Source organism: Magnolia sinica, chromosome 5 (assembly GCF_029962835.1).
Source record: "Magnolia sinica isolate HGM2019 chromosome 5, MsV1, whole genome shotgun sequence".
Taxonomy (NCBI): domain Eukaryota; kingdom Viridiplantae; phylum Streptophyta; class Magnoliopsida; order Magnoliales; family Magnoliaceae; genus Magnolia; species Magnolia sinica.
This window is the reverse complement of record NC_080577.1, coordinates 84,396,034-84,416,541: the sequence shown is the minus strand read 5'-3', so window position 1 is coordinate 84,416,541 and position 20,508 is coordinate 84,396,034. Positions and strand designations below refer to the sequence as shown.

Sequence of the window (20,508 nt, the reverse complement as noted above, 5' to 3'; positions counted from 1 at the left end):
TTTCAGTCGTGGACCCTTAGGTAAGAAGTAGAATCAATCCATCCATGGGAGCATGCCGGCCCGACGAATAGTTGTAGCCAGTAGTTGTAACTCCTTTACATCTATGCTTGTGTGCCAGATCTGTAGGAATAACTTAAACCTGTAATCCGTCCACCTACACTCATATGTTGGGCCAGTTGTATTTATAAATCTTGGAATTGCCATTGCCTCGCTTATCAGCAGCATGCTGCTTCAGGAAGCACCCTACTGCTCTTAGTCAAGCCAATGATCCCTTTCTAATGGTACGTTACGCGTATTTTTTCGCAGTCATCTCTCAATTTCTTTCCATTCGGCCACACCAATCCTTGTACGCCATTAAGAGTCAAGCCAATGATCCCTTTCTAATGGTACGTTACGCATATTTTTTCGCAGTCATCTCTCAATTTCTTTCCATTCGGCCACACCAATCCTTGTACGCCATTCATTCTTACTGAAAGCTCATTTTAAGGCATGATAATTTTTTTTTAAAAAAATAATAATAAAAATGTGAAACAACTCCAAATCCCATATGAACCATGGTACACGAAACAGTGGTGGTTGACCACTAAAAACTTATTAGGCCACAAAAGCTCTCGATGATATTTGTTTGGCCTTTTCATCCAGGTTATTGTGATCTTATCAACATGTTGGATGGCAAATAAACATGCCGTGGATTCCATGAAATTTTTAATGGTGGGGATTCAATCACGACTGTTTCCTGTGGTGTGGTCCACTTAAGACTTGAGTCAGCTTCAATTTTAGAATCACGCCCTCAAATGAGCTTTCAAAATGGTTGGAGGATGTGGATTTAAGGCACGTACATCACCGTGAACCCCACAGTCAGGGGTCGCACCCACCTTGGTGGATCCGGTGTCTCACGGAGCATGAGAACACCGGAGTACTACACGTCCACTACCATTTTATGACTGCTGGTGACACGCTTACAAAGGAAGTGGTTTGGACAGTTTTCAACCGCTTTTTAGACCCTGTGTTAGCCACCAGTTATAAAATGGCAGTGACTTTTACACGTGGACCATCCAAACACATCCCAAAGATCAAAGGAACTGTCTTAGCCATCTGAACTTTTGTCCCACTGAATTTGGACCGCTGGCCTTATTCTTTTAGCCGTCGGTTCAGTTACTGCCAAACGTATGGCTGTGATTATTGGACTGTGTAATTTTCAGGCGGTTCACATTTGGAATGGGACACAGAGTTTGGATGGTTTGGGTTCAAGTTAACGTTTGCCTAAATGATTTTTAAGCCGTTCATTTATGCTATAAAGATGTGCTCCACCCAATGATCATTATGGCCTATTTTTCTTAGATGGAGCATCTACACAACAGGATCGAGTCTTCTGACGGTATGGATCTTACACACATGTGCCAAGTTGTCAGACGTGAGTGATGAGCTTAATAGATTTGTACTGGCTATATCCCTTTTGTCCAGAGACTAGAAGGTTTGATAGAATCCTGTATGAGTTCAGCACCATGTTGAAAATAACAGGGACTCAACTTATCTCGCTCGTGGCACTAACATACAGCCATCGAAACCATCCAAATGGTGGGTCCCATTATGGATGGATCGTATCTATAAAATCATACTGATCAAACGATCCTAACCATCTTATTAATGGCTATCAACTGAATGCTTCGAAGTAAGACATTGAGTGGTCCAAATTCAAAGAGCAAAAAGGGTGAAAAAAAAAAAAAATCAGAACCAATTTTTCTGTTGTACTCCACCCACACTTGGGTCAGCGGATCGGACGGTCTGGATTTTCGTCAAACTAATTGCATGTATACGGTTGAAGAGTCACCACCATTTTTCGTAAGGGGACAACAAAAGGTTGAGAAATCAAGAGAGTCTGGAGTAGTCTAGAAATCCATTTTTCTAGAAATCACATTCCAGAAGTGTCCATCCTACCTATTAAATACCTCCCAACCCACACAAAGCCCAACGAAGCAAATCCATCTTATCTTGAAAAGGAGAAAAAAGCCCATTTGAGAAAGTGTATACACTGAAAGTAAGGAATATGTCTGCATCGCTTGGCTTTTCTATTCCCTTGCCATCTCAAAGGAATGGTGGGCATTTGAGAAAGGCAGGTGTGTTGTTGAAAAAGCCAATGAAGGCCATGGCAGCAGCACAAGGAAGGGAGAACTTAGACCACTTGCAAAAGGCTAACAACAGGCAGCCACAGACACCACCCCAACCCAAGAAAAGGGTGGCCCAAGTTGTTCCTGTAGGTAATTACCAAACCCCCACCATAGTTTCCTATGCATCTTCTCATTCCTAGTGTCTCTGTATTGCTACTATACACCTAATCTCGGTGTATATGCTCAATCTCGTCCTACTCCTTTGTGAGTTTTGCACCTTCTTTTAAAGTGGTGGTGGCTTTTCAAACGTGCACAGGCATGGTTGTATGGCCATCCATCGTCCATATTGCTGGCCCAATTTTGGATGGAGTGGAGATGATACTGACCATCTTATTCTTCCCTTAGAATTTGAACGGCCTACTATTTTTTACTTTTTAACTATCCATTTGATACAGACACTAGATGGATGGTTAGGATTGCATGATTTTAGAGATGGGCCCCCTGATGTAGAGCGGGTCGCGGACAGTTTCATGGCCAAGATGGATCAGAAAAGGCCCGGTCGACGACAGAAGTGATCCGGACCGTCGGACCTTAGATCAGGCGTATCTCGCAATCCAGAATGAGTTACCTAATGTAAAATATATGATTTTGGGGTAGAACAAGCTACTTTAGCCAACCAACCCCGCTACACCGGGTTGCGCAGCCCAGAATTGCGAAAAACCCTTGGATCGACGGTTGTTTTCCTGTTTTAATTTTGTTTTTACTAGGACACTCACTATTTTTGGCCGAAAACCTTGCGCACTAGTAGACATCACGACTGTCTATAAATAGTAAGTTTACTATTTATAGTAAGTCGCTGATTCTAGGAGTTTGAGTTGTAGTTTGATTCTGATTTCTTTCCCATTGCTTGGTACTCCTATTTAAAGGATCATGAACTCGTTTTTATTTATCAATTAATCAATTTTGAATTTCTTAGAATTTATTTCTATTTTCTGCTTTCTTTCTTCCGTGGATTTGGAGTAGTTATCCTCATCATGTTCGTCCTCATCACGTTCGTCCCTGCGTCAGCCCCATTCACAACCGGACCCACAATTTAGATGGGCTGGATAGTTGAAGACGAAGCTAGGAGGATGAGCTACCACCACTTTCAAAATGGTCCTGAACTAGCCCATGAGCTGGGTTATCTTAACCTTGTTATTTCTTGGGTTTTCATGTAGTTTGACGGTTTTCGCTGCTGATGGACCATGCCCAAAATTTTCCCACTTGGTAGGTTAGGAATGTCGGAGGTTTTTGGTCATGGCCCACCCATGGAGGGACCCAACTAACCATCATTTTCACTTTTGCCCATATAAAAGAATAGAAAGAAAAGGGTGTAGCTATGAATCTGGGTGGGGTCCAAGTTGTCACCATTCGCTTACCGTACACGTGGCATTTAATTTTTATCAGATCAGGTCCATCCATTCGTTGGTCCCCTTTCATGAATGGATACGTTGTCTGATCAGCTAATTTCTGGTCTATGCTGCTGCAACAGATGGTCCCACGATTTGGATGGCCCGATCCATGTGCACCGCACATCACACCTGTGTATGGTGCACTAGGAAATGGTTTGTATGAATAAAGAGCCGGTCTCGCACACAACTGGTTGAACAAGTAAATCTCTGATACTCTGGCAGTGTATGATGGATGATGCGCAGGCACTTAGGCATACAAGTAATTCAAGTTAAACTGTCCAAATTAGCTACCCCAGCTTCAATGTATCATAACCAAAAGTTAAGATATAATGTCCTATTTCAATAAACAAGGGTCCACTAAATCAGAGGTTAGAATTGTTCAACCAATTTGATTTTGGGACCGAGGCAGCCACATTGTTTTTCTCAATTTAGCTGGTTTAATCCGAGTTTATGCAAACCACGTGTGCAGTTTCTGAGTGCTTGCGTATCAAGTGTCATATGTTGCCTGAGTATCAAATAACTCTTACCCTAATGCGTAATTGATAACGTGTCATGTGTATGATATTCAACTCTACCACTGAAGATCAACTAGCGTGAAAATCAGGCCAATCCACTCATGGGCGACTGTCTATTGTTGCTATGATATGGCCCACCTGATGAAAAGGTTGGCCTGATTTCTGCACTAGGTATGCTTCATGGTAGGGCCAATCTTTTGAATGTTTTCTACACTCATCACATTGACATTAATTACTAAATGGATGATAACATTAGAACCCAACGAGTTGCATGTGAGACCTCATAAATTAACAATCTCTAATCTAATAATAAACATGATAAAAAATCCCAACCATTCAAATACCCGGCCCATAGCTCCCTGTCCAAAAGTGGGCCATTGGGACGAATGCCTAGAGAAAATGCAAATTCTAGGCAATGATTGGTAGATGGATTATGAATCATCTACCAGGAATGGTCATATGTAGATGCCTTCATGGTAACTAACCATGCAAACGAGCTGCTGTGAGGCCCACCGTGATGGTTGGATGGCATCCAACCCTTCCAAGATGTAAGCGCCATGAATAGTTTGGAAACTGGAAAACTTGAGACTCCTAACTCCATATCTGGTTGGGTCAGGTTGACTCAGTGGGTCAGATTCGAATCGACTCAGTAGTTAATAATTAAACTAGGAATGATATCACAATAATTATGGATAGACCCATGAGAATAAAAATAGCCAGTTACAAAAATCATGAAAGCTGTGACACTATTTCCTTGATTGTCTGAGGTTGATGGTTTGAATGCCACAAGCTAACTATAATTTTTTTTAATCAGAACAGATTCAAGTTGCAGGGTGACTGGGATCGAGTTGTGTTGAGCTGACTAAAATAAAGTGATTCAGAGTCAGGAACCTAGTTGAGCTTGCTAGCAAGTTTCATAGTGACTCAGTTTAATTTCTGGCGGACTCAGCTGAGTTTTGACTCGCAGCAGTTCTAGAACTGCTGTGCCATGAATATGAGCTGCCCCAAGTCAGGCCAACTGAATTATCAGGAGGGCTATACCATAGAAAGCAATGGACAAATACCATGTATCAAATTGACTAACAAGGGGTTGATGGCTATGATTACAGGTATATGGGACCGATTTCCAACTGCCAGAACAGTACAACAGATGATGGACACAATGGAAAGGATAATGGAAGATCCAATTGGGTACCCATCCCTATCTGAAGAGAATGGAGGGGGGAGTTATAGGAGGGGACGAACTCCGTGGGAGATAAAAGAAGGAGAGGAAGAGTACAAGATGAGATTCGACATGCCGGGGATGACGAAGGGGGATGTGAAGGTGTGGGTGGAGGAGAAGATGCTCGTTGTAAAGGCAGAGAAAGAGCCCAAGAAGAGCTCACAAGGAGAAGAACAAAGAGAAGAGGAGGAATGGTCTGCGAAGAGCTATGGAAGGTACAATAGCAGAATTGCATTGCCGGATAACGTTGAGGCGGAGAAGATAAAGGCGGAAGTGAAAGATGGGGTGCTGTATATTACAATTCCGAAGGTGAGGATGTTGACCAAGGTTTTGGATATTGAGGTCAAGTGAAAGATGGAGCTGAGCATTTTGAAACATTAGTGTTGTGTTTGTAAAATTCAGGGGATTGCAAAGCTGAGAAAGAAAGAAAAACCTGACACACCATGTTGTAGACGTTTCGTCTCTGTTTCTTAATTTCTGTTTTCAATCCAATCTGCTAAGAGATTTATTTCAATGCTTATAGATTAATGTGAATGGTATGCAATTGACTGATGGATGGCCAAGTTGAAAAATCAAGAAATGTGAGGCCTAAAGAGTCGATGCATTGAATTGTAGAGTCGGGAGACCGACAAGGTATGGGAGGGAGGTGGTAGTTTTGCTACCATTCCAATCAACCTAGTCGATTCACTAGACCTGGGAGTTGGTGGTTTAAGCTACAGTATAGTATGGAGTCGGTATTGTTTCACTCAGTGCAAGAATCCCTTCTGGTACAAAATAACTAATTCTTTTCATATGAACTCTTGATAATCATCAAATACTGAATATTCAAGTAATTTAATCAAAGTACTAGTTGTGATGGTGTGTTGGTTTCCATGTCCAATCTCACCAGCCTCTCGTTGTTATCAGTTTCTCAGGTACAACCTTGGATCTTAACCATCTGACAATTGCCCACTAAATATGGGTGCAATCATCCCTAATTCAATTTCTACCTGCTGTTTGGATGATTGGGATCATCGGCTGGGAACACATTGGGGCATGGCAAACCCCATGTTGTGGCCGCTGGATTGATAGACTATCTATTTCCTTGCTGGGTTTCCTAGGAGAATTAAATAATATTCAAAGATCCTAATTTCAACTCTCTGTGGAACAAATGAAACTTGAAAACTCAAAGACCCTATTCAAATGTTCTGCTGGGTTGACAATATAAACTACAAAAAACACAAATCAAACTATTGAATGATGGACTAGATAGGTTCATCTCTCCTCTGGCAAAGAACACTCCATGACAATTTTATCAATGCACCAAGTGACTCAGCAGAGTCAATTGAGTCGTGTCAGGTCAATTAAGCGGTTTTGAGTTGTCCCGAGTCATAGTCAAGTCAGGCCCTGGACCCATTTTTTGCAGTGCCTGTGCTCAAAATCTCACTGGGTTAAGTCGACTCTGGTGAGTTTCAAGTTGATCCAGCTGAGTTATAGAAGTGTGGTTCAAATGATTGTTGCTCACTTGCATCGAAAAAAGAACAAGCTGCATTGAACTAATTATACAACAGGATATAACAAAATTCACCTGAATAATTGATGAATCTCAATACATTTGTATACAGAAGGATACACCAGCAAGCTGTAAATCAATTTCGATATGGCATTCTGATTTCCCCACTCAAAAGCTTGGAAGACACACCACCCCCTCTTGCTGTAATACGGTCTGTAGATTCAAGTGACCGGGAGGCTTGAAGAGCCATCTCAGAATGGAGCTGGAGACATGTCATAGCCATCTGCATGTATACATTTGATTCATCATGACTAATACATTTAAACAGAGCAGGTCTTTGGTTCCAACAAAAATAAGTGAAAGGCAAAGGAGAGATTAAAAAGGTAATCATGCCTTATAGAAATCATCAATACAACCCAAAGGTAACCAGTTTCCTTTTTGTGTCAAACGGGCAACCTGTCCGAGCACGGAGCTTTTAAATGTTGGAACCATGGTTGGTTTACCCAAGCCATTAATCCAGTGGCCCAGAAGAAAATCACACTGACATTAAATCAATATTAACAGAAAGAGAACAAGTTTCCTATTTGTGTCGAAAATGGATTTAGTACGTGTAGGATCCATGGTTGGTCTATCCAGCCATTAATCCAATGTACCCCATCACTGATAGATGATGCTCAAAAAGTCTCCCAAACTGGAAGATCCTGACCATTGAAGCTTCTTTTTCTTTTTCTTTTTTTTTAAAAACCTTTTCTCCATTGGAAGTAGACCGTTGGTGCATTTATTTTTAACCATGTATTTACATGCCAACAGTGCAAAGGTAAGAGTAATTGAGATTTTTGGGCATGGTTTATCAATGACGCCAATGGCTTGGATAAGCCAACCATGGAACCAACATGTGCTGATCCGGTATATAAAGGGAAGTTCCCTGTTCGTCACAAACAGAGTATTGATCCACAGCCACCCCACCCCCCCCCCCCCAAAAAAAAAAAAAAAAACTACACATGATTAGAATACCCCCTTGTTATTTTGTGTGCCATAATACTTGTAAAGAACCAAAGACTCTTTGCTATATTATATTTAAGACACAGACAACAAAAGACTACAAGCAATTGGTTATTGGGCTGGAAAACTCACACCAAAAGCCCAACCTGTGGGTATCTAGTCTCATCCAGATCTAGTGTAAAGTGGGCTTGGCTGGGCTAACCTTGTCCATTTGAATCCCCACTTGCCATTTTCACTCGGATGATTATCCAGAAAGCTATTAAACTGTTTCCAGTAATTCATTCAAGGGTGATGTCAGGACTTTGTACTAGAGTTCAAGGCATTTATCCAAGCCTTCCTACATAGCGTATCATGCTCGGAGAAATTATCTTCATATGATTAACTGGTTGAACATGATTTCAAACTACCCTCACCACAGGATCATGCCCATCTCTGTTCGCTAAGCAGCCCCTACATGTTGTAGCTATTTCAAGCAATTCTCTCAGGGTGGGGATAAGATGTTGCTAAGAGGTTTGAGTTGTTTATCTGAGCTTCCTAGGTCATGGCCATCACATACAATTCTCCTCATATGATCAACTGATTCCCAGGTCATGGCCATCACATACAATTCTCCTCATATGATCAACTGATTCCTAGGTCATGGCCATCACATACAATTCTCCTCATATGATCAACTGATTCCTAGGTCATGGCCATCACATACAATTCTCCTCGTATGATCAACTGATTGAATGGGAGTTCAGACCCACTTCAAATTGTTAGCATGGGAGTATTGTACTGTTTCAACTTTCAAGTGGTTCATTCTCTATCAAGACGGAAAATTGTACACAGATGGGTCAAGCCAACAAAGGGATCCTGTGTTGTTCATCTACTCATGAGAATGTCCTGTGATTTCAAGATCCTGGACTTCTTCGACCGTGTGCATGTAAAAAAAGAAATCTGATATAATATAAGTGAAGCTCGACGAAATCCCATTCCCCACGAATACATAAGCTTCTCTAGGATCAAAGCATTATGATGATTCACTACAGAGTCGCACTTTTTTATTTGTACTGCTACATTAGGATGATACATGCACAAGGAACTGACAGCAACACCACAGGCCCACTGAGACACAGAGATGCTTTTGCAGAGGGTCGACGGTCATACATTGCAGTGATTCTTAGGTCTTTTGCTTCTCCAATCTTCTCAATTTCTAAATATTAATCACAACAAATATGCAACACTCCGATTTGATATTTGTGAGAATGTTGGATGGGTTTGTTTGATACCTTCTTTTCATGTTTTGGTTAGGTAAGCTGGCCTTGAACCAATTTTTAAATGCAGGCCAACATTTTTTTATACTTTAAATGCAAAAAAGAGTTCGACATAAAAGGTTACTTGAAATGCCAACAAAGAGTTCGACATAAAAGGTTACTTTAGATGCCAACAAAGAGTTTGGCATAAAAGGTTCTTTCTCTGTTGTGAAAAACAAAAGTTTCGAAGTTTGGGAATGGAGATGACCAGGTCATGTTTTGCTTGAATGCATAGGAATGAAAAACAAGGCAATTATCATAAAAGGTTACTTTAGATGCCAACAAAGAGTTCAGCATAAAAGGTTCTTTCTCTGTTGTGAAAAACAGAAGGTTCAAAGCTAGGGAAAGGAGATGACCAGGTCATGTTTTGCTTGAATGCATAGGAATGAGAAACAAGGCAATTATCATGTCAATGCTGTTATGAAGATTCGCTGTCCTCACAAACCTAGAGACCCATTAACCTATATAACAACTACATCTTTCAACCTTAGCCAGTTCATGTTTGTCAGTCGGAGTTTATTTAAACAGCTTTCCATGCAGGCATCCATCAGGCTGAGAAGTAAAAAAGAGTACAGTAAAACTAGCAGAAAAGACTTCAACATCCAAAAGAAACATGAAAGGAATTGGATCTACTAATTTAGCTTGAGTGGCACATACCGTGGAGCATTCAGTATCTGAGTCCAATTCAGTAACATGAAGAGCCCATGTGCGTATCCATTCAAGCCCTCTAGAGATTTCTTGATTGCCCTCAATCAAAGCAGATGCTACGTAGGAAGGATGTAGTGCTATCAATATGCATGAAGCTGCGAAAAGGACAGATCTTCTGACATATGCTTCTGCATGATGGGAAATATCCCTGCATATAACACACAAAAATGTGAAAAGTGCCACAAGATTCTATAAACAACCATTAATGCAAAGAAAGAAAATCCATATCTAATACCTTGAGCTTAACATGTCTAGAAGGGCAGGAGCCAAAGCTGATGCTTCTGGATGCATGGCCACAGATTTCATACAAACACCAAGCATATAGATAAGTTTACCAAGAACGATAAAGTCCCTACCAAGCAAGTCAACCCCATGCCTTTTCTTATCAAATCCCTGCATGGCAGGGAGCATGAATGCAGCTGCATAAACAGGGAATTTGTTTTTTAAACATTCTGTTGGGTTTTCTAGTGTATTTGCATGTCTGAGGCTCCATCTGCGTGACTTCCCCAACTTGGTCTGCGTGGGTTTGGAGGGGAGTTCTCTCTCATAGCGATGATAATAGCTTAGAAAGGTCCCTGTTTCTGAGACCTCCTTCCAAGGACCAGCTCCAGGAAGCCTTCTGCTACTTGGAACAAACCATGGTTGGCTCTCCGAAATGGTTGATACAAGGCACCTTCGTTGATGTTTCACACTAGCAATTTTAGTCTCAGCAAGCTCTTGGGCTGCATCTGTCATGACATCGAGGATTAGTATACGTTGGCTGACATCCATGTTTGGTGAATACAGTAACTTTGTTAGGCAATCCAAAGATTCAAATGGCAACATGACAAGCAATGCCACCAGTGCTCTATGCCTCTTTTCTTCAGCAGATTCTTCCTCTCCTTCAATAGTCACATCAGAGCAACGCACTTGCATGAGTGCTCTCGCAAGGTCACCTGCGACATGCTGAAGTTCATCAGGAGATGCCCTTACAAGATTTTCAGCAACGTCAAGCGCCCTTTCAACCTGTAAACAGGACAAAGTTAAAAGAAAAAAACTATCACGATAGGAAATCTGTAGACACAAATGGAAGTGATAGCTACTTTCAACATATCTCTTTCAGAAGAAAAGAGAAGCATATTTGCATGTGCAAGCCTGGCATACTATGCAAGATCCAGGCAAGCCCCACCATGAACATGCCCCGTCAAAATAAACCATCATCATCATCATCAATTCAGCCTTATCCCAACTAATTGGGTTGGCAACATGAACCCTTTTCCACCATTCCACTCTATCCAAAAATAAATAAATAATAAGACCTATTTGTTCACTAGGCGGACCACGTGTATTTAGAAAGCAGACCATTCATCAAAATAACAGACTTCCATTTTTGTTATAAATGAATAACCCACCTGATGAGCATGCCAGCCTAATTCTGAGCCAGGGCACATACACAGTGTGAACCACCTGATGAACAGACTGGGTGTCACTAGGGGTGTACACGAACCGAGCTAGCTCGGTTAACTTGCTCGACTCGACTTGTAAAAGCTCGATTCGACTTGGTTCAAAGCTGAGTTCGAGCCAAGTCGATATGATTTTTTGAGCTCGAAAATGAGTTCGAGCTGGCCCCTGCTTGACTCGACTCGGATCGAACCCAGCTCTAATCGAACTTGGATCGAACCAGTTGGGTGACTCAGTTACTTTGATATTGATGTTGCTCACCAAGTGTTTGATGAAATTACTCAAAGAAGTATGGCTGGTGGCAAGGAAGGTATGTATATGAAACCAACACCCTTTTTTTCTTGATTTTTATGTTGCTTAGAAGGTGCTTAGAAGGTGTTTGATCAAATACCTGTAAAACCATTGTTGCTGTCTCAGATACAGTGAGATTTTGAAGGTGCAGTCCAGGTGTTTGTGAAAATGCTGCAATGGAGAACTCGGCTCGATCTTGGCTCGAACTGGCCTGAGCTGCTGACTGAAACGAGCCGAGCTGGCCAGTCAGGCTCGAGGACCGAGCTGAGCTGAGTTCAAGCTGAGGTCAGCTATGGGCCAATGGCCAAGCCGAGTCGAGCTGAGGCCAGCTCAACTCGGTTCGACTCGATGTACACCCCTAGGTGTCACACAAGTGTGCTGGAAAACAATTGTCAATCCCCTTCATGTGAATATCCTGAGGCAGAGCTCCGCTTTTAGATTGATAAACCAAAAGACAGACGAATCCCTTTACTGGAAAGAGATCGCAGTAAAACGTTCATTCATGAAAAAAAAAGAGGATGGTGAAGCTTACAACTTACACCATCCGGGTCATCAGGCTTTCGTAATGCCGCAATTACATCACTGAGCTGTGACAACTTCTTTTTCAAGTCTGCATAATCGTCTGACAAGTCATACGGCTGCAGAGATGAATCATCTGAGGCTTCGGAATTCTTACTTTCACCATCATCATCCTCATCAGAGAAACTTCCATTATTTAGTGTTGCAGGGTCGACAATTTCATCAGGATCGACCAACTGAAACTCAGATAACACCTTATTAGCATTCAATGCTTTGCCTTTCAAATCCTTGTGTCTTTTGTCATCAACTGCAGCATCTAGTCCCTCCAGCATCTCAGTAGACGTCTCTACTTCATCTTTAATAATTCCTATGCCATGGGAATCAGCTGGTATCTTTTTCTGTAGTGTAGTAAACCCAAATTCCCAATCAATCTTGTCTTCTCTACAATCATCGTCAAGGTAAAGAGGATTTTTCGGATCAACTACTTTGGAGAACGTCAGGGCAACACAACTAGCCATTTTCCGAACCAAATGGATTGGGCTTTCCAGTCTACCTGCCAGCAATCAGGATAGAATATCAGAAATATGATAATAGCGGCTAGTATTGCAATGTAATTTGCTAGATGCATTAGTGGGGAAGATTAAGGCTCTACAGCTGACTCCTTGAAGAAGTGAATGTAGTGTATCCTTGCTGGCTTCTAGTTCTTCTTTGGACATCTTCTCCACAGAAAGACCAACAGCTGCTGTTACATCTGAATTCTCAATTAAGGGAACACAAAGGGAAATGTGATGTCTACTTATGACCATAATAACAAATCTGGTTCTTGGCAATTTCTTGGCCTGGAAACTTCCCAAGAGATTTTCAATATTTTATGTTTTCTCGCAATATTATTGATAAAATCTCACTGAAAATAAAATATCAAAAAAATATTTACAATAAATAAATAAATGATCATAAAATATAGGTAGAAATTTATTTATTTTAATGCACTCAAATAAATTGTGTTAAAAATAAAATCACAATAATTCCGCAATAAAATCGGAAAAAAGTTTTTAAATGGAAAGATTTTGAAAATCTCACAATAATATCATTTGATCAAAAGTTTGCCATCGTGAGATTTACAATATCTCGGTGATATTTGTCACACTGCTTATGTCAGTAAGATCTCGAATCCTATTCTGCCCACATATGCTGTGTGAGATTTGGGTCCATTCATTTGGTGTGTCCTATTCTGTACACGCCGTACTTTAAAAATCTAGGAGAAGGACACATGCATAAAAAATGAGTGACTAAAAGAGTAGGCCAAAGCTCAAAGTTTATCACATAGACGCAGCCCAGTTGATGACCATACCAACCTGATTTTCAGATCACATTGACATATAAAGGTTCTTGAAAGGGAAGAGAATGATTCGAAATCCTACCCCAGTGAGTAGTGCAAGCAGGGCCATAATTGGAAGAGAAACCCAATGCATTGATAAAGGGACCTAGAATGGATACAAGCTTGTTGTTCCATGGGAGCTGATTGAACGAACTCTCGTTTGGACCATATGCCAACTAGGCGCTGAGAAATGTCTAAGAGGCGACCAGTATTTCGACCTTCCTTCAGTACACCAGTATAAGGTGCACATTCAAGAACAGAAAACTGAAGAATCCATCTCAGACAACAGATTGGAAACACTTTCCAGAGTAAAAACTTGTCGAGAAACATAGCCCTGAATCAGAAAATTTATGACAATCAATATACAGTAGGATTAAAGTAAAACTAGATTTAATCTTAAGGAAAATATAAGCAACAAGTCTTCATTTCTTATTTGCTCAAAGAAAATAAAACATCATTTTGCAATAGTTTACCAAAATAGATTTTCATGATAATGTAAGTGCGTTAGTCATGAAGCTACACACAAGACTATCTTGTCCTAAACCCTCCATCCCCCTAGCACCCACCTCCTTTCTCCACTTTTCTACTGGAGAATGAAAGGCAAAACATAAGATAACATTTTTAAGTGAAAACAGCAACAGCCACAACTGCAAAAACCAGTCTACAAGCTTGCATCTTGAATTTTAAAAAGGGGGAGACCAACGTACATATGCAAAAGATTACAGAATAGAGAAAGATAAAACTTTCTCATTCAGGATTACTGTACTCTTTATATTTTGCTCCTTTCACCGAAATTGCTCTTAATTAACAGGAAAATTTACATGCACACGCATGCTTTCTATTTTGTTCCTTTCACTGAAATTGCTCTTAATTAATAGGAAAATTTCTCTAGCACGCGCACGCACGCACACACTCCAAGCTGGAAAAAAAGAGAAGGGAAATTATCAAGGTCTAAAATGGGACAACATAGAGAATGTCTTAAGAGTAATGATGCAAGTTAAGAATTGAAACGTCTTCGTTTTCAGTCCAAATGGAAAAGAAACAGAAACAGATGCTGGCCTAATGAAGCAAACTCAACTACATTACCTAGCATGAAACATTTCAACATACATTGAGTGCATTTTTTTTGAAAGGATCTATTGAAACCAGTTGAAAGTTTTAGGAATCTACCTCACCCAGGGACTAAAGGCTGCAGAACTACATTGTCAAACAACATTTGAAGCCTTAGGAGTTGGTATTACAATTGAGCCTTTCTTGATACTATATTAAAGAAAAGAAAAGAAATAAAATAAAATAAAATAAAATCTTAATAGACACTTTCATGCCCTCAATCTAGCAGGCACCATGTGAGGGTGGGAAATCACCTTGGGGACTTCTTTTTTTTTTTTTTTGAGAAACCACTTTGGGTACTCCATTGCCGGCATTTGCAACAAAAACCCATCGAAATCCTTAGATTTGGGATCCAAAGTTCCCGGGGGGAAAAAACAAAAAGAAAAAAAAAACGAATTTGGGGTTTTCCATTTTTTTTTTAATTATTATTATTTTGAAAGGCAAGAAAGGAAACCCTCTTATTACCAACAAGTCTAGCTAATATCATCCCCCCCAAAAAAAAGAAAAAAAGAAAAAAAGAAAAAAAAGAGAGGAAACCCCTCTATACAGCGTTTGAAATTGGTAATTTGTTGCCCAAATTCAACTGTAAATCATAAACTCAATGGATTTGGCTTAGATCCATAGATTTATGATAAAAGGAAGGATTTTTTATTAAAATTTTACCATAAGTTCATAGATCTAAGGTGAAAATATGAAGTGATCATAACAAATTAAGAGAAATTTAATGACATAAAAACAGTAAAAGAAAATCTTCAAAAAATAAAAATAAAAATGGTAATATGAAAAAGGAAAAGGAAACTTTTTTTTGGGGGGAATTTTTAGTACTTCTTAGTAAAAAATATTTTGTCAAAAATCCATGGATCTAAAACCCATATTTCCTTTTATATGAGTCAGACGAGTAGCACTATGCGAGTTATTCGCAAGATCCTTCTGATTAGGTGCGGCTCCCACTTCAAACTCTTGCACTCACTCCCGCTTCCTACCAGTTAATACGTGTCCGCATATTGAAAGAGATGCTTCCGCACCCGAATTTGTTGCCGTTTTGCTTCACGCTTCTTTCAAGTATATATGTGACTCATCCTGAATTGCTCCATAACAAGCCAACTCATCTCCCAAGTCAGGGCAAGTCACCCCATTTTAGTGCATATGTCTTCTTCTTCTTCTTCTTTTTTTTTTTTTTTTGTTGAGGGGCTAAAACATAATACATAAACAAATACGATTCGAGCATTAGCAACTGTATCAGATGATATTTAAAACCATGCTTCTACTGATGCATTGACAATTAGACCAATTCTTGAACCCACCAACGAATCACCCAATTCACCCACTGATGGAAATATGGTTTCACCAGCGGAAGAATTAATTGACGGGTCTACGAATGGATGGATCAGAAGATGAATCAATAAAAGAATCAACAGCCGGATGGCAGGAGAAATCGATCGACAGATTGAGGAAGTCTCAGCATATGAATGCAGAAATAAGCCAATACTTGATGAACAAACTCGTGGATCTTGGCAAGGTGCAAATCAAAGCACATATGGTCTCATTGATCATACTGGAAAAAACAGGGAAACATCCAAAGTTTTGGAAAATATAATGAACATCCAACAAAGAAAAAGTCTGTGCAGAAGTACAAGAAGGTGGTATGAAGAGGAGTGGAGTCCAAAACATTTTATGTCGATGCAACAATGTGTTCTTCATCATCAAACTCCCACTAAAGTTGACAAGAACACAATACAAGGGACCATCATGGGGCAACCAACAAGTGGAACTCCAGAGGGAGTTCTTCAAGCCAAGGTGAATTGATCCAATCAGCCCCACCACATCTCAGAGATGGGACCACAACCTGTATGGATGACAAAAGGGGGCCCAGATACATAAACAGTCTCTCTGATCATACTGGTAGGCTCACAGGTGAGCCCAATTAGATTGTGGACCCCACACATATACAGTATTCACGTGCGTGTATGGTTTGATTGTGTACCACTTACACATGTAAGTTCATTCATCCATGCAACTTTTACACATGTGCACTATTCAGTTGGACTGATTAGCAACTAACAGTTTCCTATTACGTTTTATGTGATTAATTAGCTGTCTAGAAGGTTTCTTAGTCTCCTAATTTCCCTATTTTAGTTAGAATTTCTTTAGTAAGTTGACTAATGGCAAGCACTTGTGTATTGCTTTTTCACAGCTGTTCAGAGTGGCTTCAGATGTGGATGCGACAGTTAGTGAGTCTCCTTCGTTGGTGGGCAGAGTGTACCTCTTTTCATGAGAATCTGTTCCACGCTAAATTTCAAGAATTGGCTAATCTATTGCATCTTCTGCAAGGTATTGCTTTTTCACAGCTGTTCAGAGTGGCTTCGGATATGGACAGTTTGAGTTTCCTTCGTTGTTGGACAGAGTGTGCCTCTTTTCCATCAGAATCTGTTCCATGATGAATTTGAAGAATTGGCTAGTCCATTGCATCCTTTGCAAGGTTTTTAAATCATAAGGTTTTTAAAACAAAGGGAAGCAAACTTGGTTTATCAAACATAGTTTCAGATGCATCACAAACGATGAACTTCGTGGATCTTCAGGAAGTACTTTTGATGATGTTCTCAATTCCAGCTTTCAGACTTATCTATGTACAGCAGAAACTCCGAAGTGTTTCTTATTTATATTTCAATTCATTGTTTGCCACGAAACCACTAACAATTACTCATTATTTTGTTCCATTTTGTGCAATTCCAAACAAAAGAATAAATGCCATTTAAGAGAAAAGAGATCATATAATGACTTCCATGGAAGTTATCTACAGTCAACAGTGTTACTTAAGAAGAACACCAAAGCAAACATGGAGACCAACCTCATGGCTGTTTGATGCTGTAAACTGTGATGAAACAGCATCCAAAGCATCCAGTAAGCTTCAGTATCACTAACACATTTATTTGCTAGTTGGCGCAACAATTCTTCAGATAATCTTTCCACAGCGTATGGGTCTTTCACTGCTTCCATAATCTTCAGCCAGAATTGGGACTCAGATTTTGATTCAATGAGATCAGGACAGATGGAATCAACTTTTGATGATAAGCAGCTCCTAACATGTTTAAGAATCCGAGGGATCATTTCTGCTGCCAGAATATCTGTGTAACAGTTTATGTCAGTATTAGAATAAGCATGGTAGCCAAATGAAGCAATGAGAATTGTGAGAGAGAAGGATTATAGGATCCTTGACCCCAGGATACACATAGCATACTCAGATTTTTAGCTCGTAAACTTGGGGCCCTATGGTTCATTGATCCGGACAGATCTGATGTGAACCACCATGGATGGACCATGCCCCAAAAATCTCCCAAATTGGGAAATGCTAGCCACAAATCTTGGGCCTATCTTCAGCAGAATGTGTTATTCCTGTATCTCTCCTTGATTGTCTACTTTCAAGCCAAATACGGGAAGGTTGGGTGTGACCGGATCAGATCTATTGTCCGAGGACCAGCGTAAACTTCTTCACCAGTTTCTGTTATCTTCTCTTATGAGTTTGGCTGTAACTGTCTCAGGATCTCTGTCCCTGATTCTGTTTTGTTGTTCTGCTCTTCTTCTTTTTTTTCTTTTTTTTCTCAATAAAATTTTCTGATTACTTGTCAAAAAGAACATGAGAAGGTTAGGATTTTCCATTTGAGGAAATTTTCAGGCCATTGCTCACCCATGGACCCACAGTGTCCCTCATCAGATTAATGGCCTTCATCAATTTGGGGTTGGCTTTTAAATGGTCGACTGGCAAAAGTAATACGATTGGCTGTCCACCAAACATCAACCTTACCCTGGCTGTAAGACCAGCCATGGAAGAGACTCACATTAACACCACTCACATCCCAACAGTTCCACCCAGTACTGACCACAGCCGAACTATAACATGCACGCTTCAAAGCAGCTCACAACCCAAGTAGGGTCGTGGAGTTGCAGTTGCAGGCAAACAGCTATGCAAGAAGCACCAGCACACATGAAAGGTCATGCTCAAGTAGTTGGGTGGTCAACGTAGCAAGGAACCCACCAAACATAATTACCAACACAACTCACGTGCCAACACAGTCAGTTCCCAAAACGCACCTTAGCACAATTATTCCAGCCAACCCACAAATGGGAATTTGCAAACAATCATCTAGTGCTAAACAGCCCACTGAGCATGAACAAATGCACCACCATTGCACCAAAGTAGAAAGGATATGCTTTAGTACTTTGTTGCAGGGTTTTGGAGTCATGAGCGTGTGGACCCTAGACAATATAAACCAGATTTGGCACAAGAAAGCCGGAGAAATCCTATGGCAGAATCGTCCAAGATACCATGTCAGAGTAGAAAACTGGAGAAAACGTTACTTTTGTCACAAGATACCATGTCAGGCAGAATTGTCACAAGAAAGCTAGGGAAAATCCTGAAGAAGAGAAATCATGAAGAGAGCTGTCCTAGTTCTGATACCATGTTAGAGTAGAAAACAATTTGAGAAAGAAGAAACCATACTAGGGTTGAACGTCCAATCCTCTTATTTATAATAGATAGCCTAGTACAATTACAAATATGCCCTTAATATTGAAGAGATACTAAAGAGATGGGGAAAGGACAAAAAAGGAAAAAAGAAAAAACAACTAAAGCCTAAATAATTAAGGAATAAAAGCCCATAACACAGGCCTCGAAGAGGCACACATGCCCAAGACTACACTTGAGCCTACCATCGATAATTTGAGGAAAAGTGGAATGATCCTGCCCAATGTGTGCCTTCCATGCTTCCAAGATGCTGAGAGTGTTGATCACCTTTTCCTCCACTCCAAGATGCTGAGAGTGGAACGATCCTCCATTGTTCCTTTTCTACAGCCATTTGGCACAGGGTGTTGAATTTGGCTAACGTCTCCTAGGTTATGCCAACCTCTATCGGAGATCTTTTTCTCTCGTGGGATGGAGAAGATGGGGGCTCTCTAGGTAGGAGGTGGTGGTGTATCATCCTTCTAGATATCCTCTGGGCATTTGGTCCAAAAGGAACAATCGCTGCTTATACAATTCAAGAGCTTCCTCAGCTAGGGTGTTTAATCATGTCTTGTGTTTGTTCAAGGATTGCACTCCTTAACTTCGTTTGGGTTGTCCAAGTGTGGGGGCCGGTGTGTTGTATATTTAGTTTTTAGGTTTTCTTTTTGTGGTTTCTTTTCTTTTGCTTTGTTCTATGTTTTGTTTTATTTGCTACCTTTGGCTCAATAAAATATCATCTTTCAAAAAAAAAAAAAGAACCTCAAGGCAGATGATGGGGAACTTTTGGATGATCCTCACATGTAACAACGCTTGGTTGGGAGATTGATATATTTGATGATTACTCGTTCACATCTACCTCATGATGTAGGCTTGGTTAGTCAGTTCATGTGTGCTCCCTATTCTAGCTACCTTAAAGTAGTTTGTTGCATCTTACGCTACACCAACTCATCTTCTGGACGTGGCCTCTTATTTAGCTGTCATGATAAACTTAATATTGAAGGATGATCTGACGCAGATTGGGAAGGTTCTTCAAATGATCAACGATCTACAATAGACTACTGTACTTTTTTTTTCCGGTAATTTAGTTACCTGGAAGACAAAGAAGTAGCCGGTTGAGGCTAGGTCTGGTGTTGAGGCAGAGTATCATGCTATAGAAAATATGTTATGTGAAATTATGCAGTTGAAAAGCTTTGTTTACTAAATTGGGATTTCTTGTGAGGACTCTTGTGCCGATGTATTGTGAAAATCAAGTTGTCATTCACATAGCTTCTAATTTAGTTTTTCATAAGCAAACAAAACATATGAAGTTGATTGTCACTTTATTCATAAAAAAGTTTTTGCAAACATCATTTCCAATCTATTTGTTACATCTTTTGAATAGTTGGCGAATATTATTACCAACGCTTACTGTGGAAGTTGGACAACATACTCTTGGCAAGCTACGCATGATTGATGTCTATGCCTCAACTTGAGGGGGAG

General features: G+C 40.3%; 2 protein-coding genes across 2 annotated transcripts in view; one reads left to right on the top strand and one right to left on the bottom strand.

Annotated features, from left to right (window-relative positions):
• The first annotated feature begins 1,947 nt into the window (after positions 1 to 1,947).
• Positions 1,948 to 5,816, top strand: LOC131246228 (small heat shock protein, chloroplastic-like). The gene is made up of 2 exons (XM_058246144.1): positions 1,948 to 2,258; positions 5,184 to 5,816. The coding sequence occupies exons 1-2, from the start codon at positions 2,048 to 2,050 to the stop codon at positions 5,645 to 5,647; spliced, it is 675 nt and encodes a 224-aa protein (XP_058102127.1). The 5' UTR covers positions 1,948 to 2,047; the 3' UTR covers positions 5,648 to 5,816.
• Positions 5,817 to 6,805: 989 nt separating this feature from the next.
• LOC131246227 (uncharacterized) overlaps positions 6,806 to 20,508 on the bottom strand; it is a 31,722-nt gene continuing 18,019 nt past the window's right edge. Inside the window, exons 7-13 of the mRNA XM_058246143.1 lie at positions 17,380 to 17,656; positions 13,541 to 13,755; positions 12,696 to 12,794; positions 12,064 to 12,596; positions 10,029 to 10,798; positions 9,743 to 9,941; positions 6,806 to 7,071 (exon numbers count right to left, since the gene is read on the bottom strand). Coding sequence (XP_058102126.1) covers positions 6,925 to 7,071; positions 9,743 to 9,941; positions 10,029 to 10,798; positions 12,064 to 12,596; positions 12,696 to 12,794; positions 13,541 to 13,755; positions 17,380 to 17,656 — 2,240 coding nt within the window. The 3' untranslated portion in view covers positions 6,806 to 6,924. The remainder of the gene's footprint in view (positions 7,072 to 9,742; positions 9,942 to 10,028; positions 10,799 to 12,063; positions 12,597 to 12,695; positions 12,795 to 13,540; positions 13,756 to 17,379; positions 17,657 to 20,508) is intronic.